This window comes from Lactuca sativa, chromosome 3, assembly GCF_002870075.4.
Source record: "Lactuca sativa cultivar Salinas chromosome 3, Lsat_Salinas_v11, whole genome shotgun sequence".
NCBI lineage: Eukaryota > Viridiplantae > Streptophyta > Magnoliopsida > Asterales > Asteraceae > Lactuca > Lactuca sativa.
In genome coordinates this window covers 324558042-324562264 of record NC_056625.2, presented here as the reverse complement: position 1 = coordinate 324562264, position 4223 = coordinate 324558042, and the positions used below count along the sequence as shown (strand labels likewise).

Sequence of the window (4223 nt, the reverse complement as noted above, 5' to 3'; positions counted from 1 at the left end):
ATTATATCCTTTAGCCCATATGTCTTCCACATCTTAAAAGTGAAATGATTAACAGTTGGAAACGCAAGTTTTTTCCCCACAAAAAACCCATACAAAGTAGCATGATAAGGAGCTCCACCCAACATTAAATCTGCATAAGGCAACTCAACTTTCCCCTTAGGCTTTCCATCATCTTTTGGAATTACTTTGATATTAAGATCCACTGCAGTGATTGTTGATTCAACCATACGAGCATAAGATTTTTTATTGTAATCACTAACCAACTTAGCTGCAGGGGATATAACAGGTTTGGAAAAATCCACGTTCAAGAAATTTGCTCCCTGTTCCTTCTTCATATCATTACCAGAATCAACTTCCAAATTACCATTCTCATTCATAGAATCTTTCATATCTTCATCAATACAATTAGTAGGACTACTAATTGGGTTAATAGGATTATCTTCAGAGACTAAAATGGTACCTGATATAACAGGAGCAACTTGCGATAAGGGGGACTTTCCCAAAATGCCCTTGACATTTTTTTTTTCAGTTACAGCTCCAATCACTGAAGAAGACGAAGCATTCTCCATAATCTTCGAAACATTGAGAACCTTGGAGGAAATCGATTCATCAACAGGCATCTGAATCGAAACTCTATTAGCGCTAACATTTTCCTTAGAAGAAATAAATCCCTCAAGCATGTCTGATGTTACTGGAAGCATAACAAATCCTTTTTCCTCAACCATTTCATTCTTCAATTTAGACACCCCAACTGTTTTGTTTTTATTCTGTGATTCCAATTTCTTCTCATTCGCGATCGCTTTTTCAAATGCATCTAGCTCCGATTTAATGAATTCTGGATCAACATTTTCTTTTCCATACCCAGATTTGATTACTTCACGAACTCCAGCTCTCAGCACGACCTTCGATCTTTCAATTGGTGATTTCGAACTCAAATACTTCTTTTCTTCCAGAATTCTAAAAGCCTTAGATTCCATTTTTCCTTTCAATCGAAGTGGCTTCTCCCCAGCATAGGGAGAAATTTCCTTGTGCACAGCTCTTCTGCCTCTTCTTTTAGCTCCAACATCAGCATCCAAATCGTCTTCATAAACTTTTAGATTATCTGGATCGGGAGGATCTGTGTAATTCATTCTGAACATCAGCATCCAAATCCCTATGCTGTGGCTTCTCCCCAGCATAGGGATAAATTTCCTTGCTTCGATCTTCTTTTTGGACTTCTTTTTGAATTTCTTGTTCTTTAACTTTTTTATTTTTTTTCCATTTCTTGATTATCCATATCTCTTGAATTTGCATCTTTATTGCTAACATCCATTTCTTCATTAACAGGTTTCGAACTTTTCTCCAAGGATTTAATTAAATCTACCTTTCCTTCTTCATTTATAACCACACCAGCATTGAATTTCTGCCCTTTATTGCTTTTCTTTGTTACTAACGTGAATCCATCATCATCCATTTTCTCTTTTTTTCCATTTTCTTCTCTGTTAACAGCAACATCAGCTACATTATCATTTTTTTTCCCATTTAGAATCCCACAATTACTATTTTTATGCCCATAAACTTTGCAGTGATTACAAACATCAGGCCTCCACGCATACTCTATCCTGCATTTTGATTCAACTTTTTCTCCTGTCCCAAAATCAATTGAGACCACACTTAATTCTTTCATCCATTCTGTTTCTGCTGACATTTCCACAAGAAATCGCATAAATGCTGGCCTTCCCCAATGTTCATTACACATTTTTTGAGTTATTTTATCCATAGCAATTGGTTTCCCAATCTCATTTGCAATCAAAGTAATTCCTTTGCTGTTCCAATACTCCAAAGGTACATTAAACACTTTAACCCAAACAGGAACTGAATTAATTTGTGGTTTACTCAGAACTAAACCTGGCCTCCATCTTTGAACAAACATAGGAACATTGTTAATCAGCCATGGCCCTCCCTCCAGCACATTCATCATTCCTTCCTTAGAATCAAACTTAAAGAAAAAAAATCCTTCATCATTTACCATTATATCCTTTAGCCCATATGTCTTCCACATCTTAAAAGTGAAATGATTAACAGTTGGAAACGCAAGTTTTTTCCCCACAAAAAACCCATACAAAGTAGCATGATAAGGAGCTCCACCCAACATTAAATCTGCATAAGGCAACTCAACTTTCCCCTTAGGCTTTCCATCATCTTTTGGAATTACTTTGATATTAAGATCCACTGCAGTGATTGTTGATTCAACCATACGAGCATAAGATTTTTTATTGTAATCACTAACCAACTTAGCTGCAGGGGATATAACAGGTTTGGAAAAATCCACGTTCAAGAAATTTGCTCCCTGTTCCTTCTTCATATCATTACCAGAATCAACTTCCAAATTACCATTCTCATTCATAGAATCTTTCATATCTTCATCAATACAATTAGTAGGACTACTAATTGGGTTAATAGGATTATCTTCAGAGACTAAAATGGTACCTGATATAACAGGAGCAACTTGCGATAAGGGGGACTTTCCCAAAATGCCCTTGACATTTTTTTTTTCAGTTACAGCTCCAATCACTGAAGAAGACGAAGCATTCTCCATAATCTTCGAAACATTGAGAACCTTGGAGGAAATCGATTCATCAACAGGCATCTGAATCGAAACTCTATTAGCGCTAACATTTTCCTTAGAAGAAATAAATCCCTCAACCATGTCTGATGTTACTGGAAGCATAACAAATCCTTTTTCCTCAACCATTTCATTCTTCAATTTAGACACCCCAACTGTTTTGTTTTTATTCTGTGATTCCAATTTCTTCTCATTCGCGATCGCTTTTTCAAATGCATCTAGCTCCGATTTAATGAATTCTGGATCAACATTTTCTTTTCCATACCCAGATTTGATTACTTCACGAACTCCAGCTCTCAGCACGACCTTCGATCTTTCAATTGGTGATTTCGAACTCAAATACTTCTTTTCTTCCAGAATTCTAAAAGCCTTAGATTCCATTTTTCCTTTCAATCGAAGTGGCTTCTCCCCAGCATAGGGAGAAATTTCCTTGTGCACAGCTCTTCTGCCTCTTCTTTTAGCTCCAACATCAGCATCCAAATCGTCTTCATAAACTTTTAGATTATATGGATCGGGAGGATCTGTGTAATTCATTCCGAACATCAGCATCCAAATCCCTATGCTGTGGCTTCTCCCCAGCATAGGGAGAAATTTCCTTGCTTCGATCTTCTTTTTGGACTTCTTTTTGAATTTCTTGTTCTTTAACTTTTTTATTTTTTTCCATTTCTTGATTATCCATATCTCTTGAATTTGCATGTTTATTGCTAACATCCATTTCTTCATTAACAGGTTTCGAACTTTTCTCCAAGGATTTAATTAAATCTACCTTTCCTTCTTCATTTATAACCACACCAGCATTGAATTTCTGCCCTTTATTGCTTTTCTTTGTTACTAACGTGAATCCATCATCATCCATTTTCTCTTTTTTTCCATTTTCTTCTCTGTTAACAGCAACATCAGCTACATTATCATTTTTTTTCCCATTTAGAATCCCACAATTACTATTTTTATGCCCATAAACTTTGCAGTGATTACAAACATCAGGCCTCCACGTATACTCTATCCTGCATTTTGATTCAACTTTTTCTCCTGTCCCAAAATCAATTGAGACCACACTTAATTCTTTCATCCATTCTGTTTCTGCTGACATTTCCACAAGAAATCGCATAAATGTTGGCCTTCCCCAATGTTCATTACACATTTTTTGAGTTATTTTATCCATAGCAATTGGTTTCCCAATCTCATTTGCAATCAAAGTAATTCCTTTGCTGTTCCAATACTCCAAAGGTACATTAAACACTTTAACCCAAACAGGAACTGAATTAATTTGTGGTTTACTCAGAACTAAACCTGGCCTCCATCTTTGAACAAACATAGGAACATTGTTAATCAGCCATGGTCCTCCCTCCAGCACATTCATCATTCCTTCCTTAGAATCAAACTTAAAGAAAAAAAATCCTTCATCATTTACCATTATATCCTTTAGCCCATATGTCTTCCACATCTTAAAAGTGAAATGATTAACAGTTGGAAACGCAAGTTTTTTCCCCACAAAAACCCATACAAAGTAGCATGATAAGGAGCTCCACCCAACATTAAATCTGCATAAGGCAACTCAACTTTCCCCTTAGGCTTTCCATCATCTTTTGGAATTACTTTGATATTAAGATCCATTGCA

The 4223-nt window shown here is 36.1% G+C and overlaps 1 protein-coding gene across 1 annotated transcript; it reads right to left on the bottom strand.

Moving 5' to 3' along the window:
- Window positions 1–3107: 3107 nt before the first annotated feature.
- LOC128132980 (uncharacterized) lies at window positions 3108–4019 on the bottom strand. The gene has a single exon (XM_052770002.1). It carries the CDS (start codon window positions 4017–4019, stop codon window positions 3108–3110), a length of 912 nt encoding a protein of 303 aa, XP_052625962.1.
- Window positions 4020–4223: the final 204 nt, after the last annotated feature.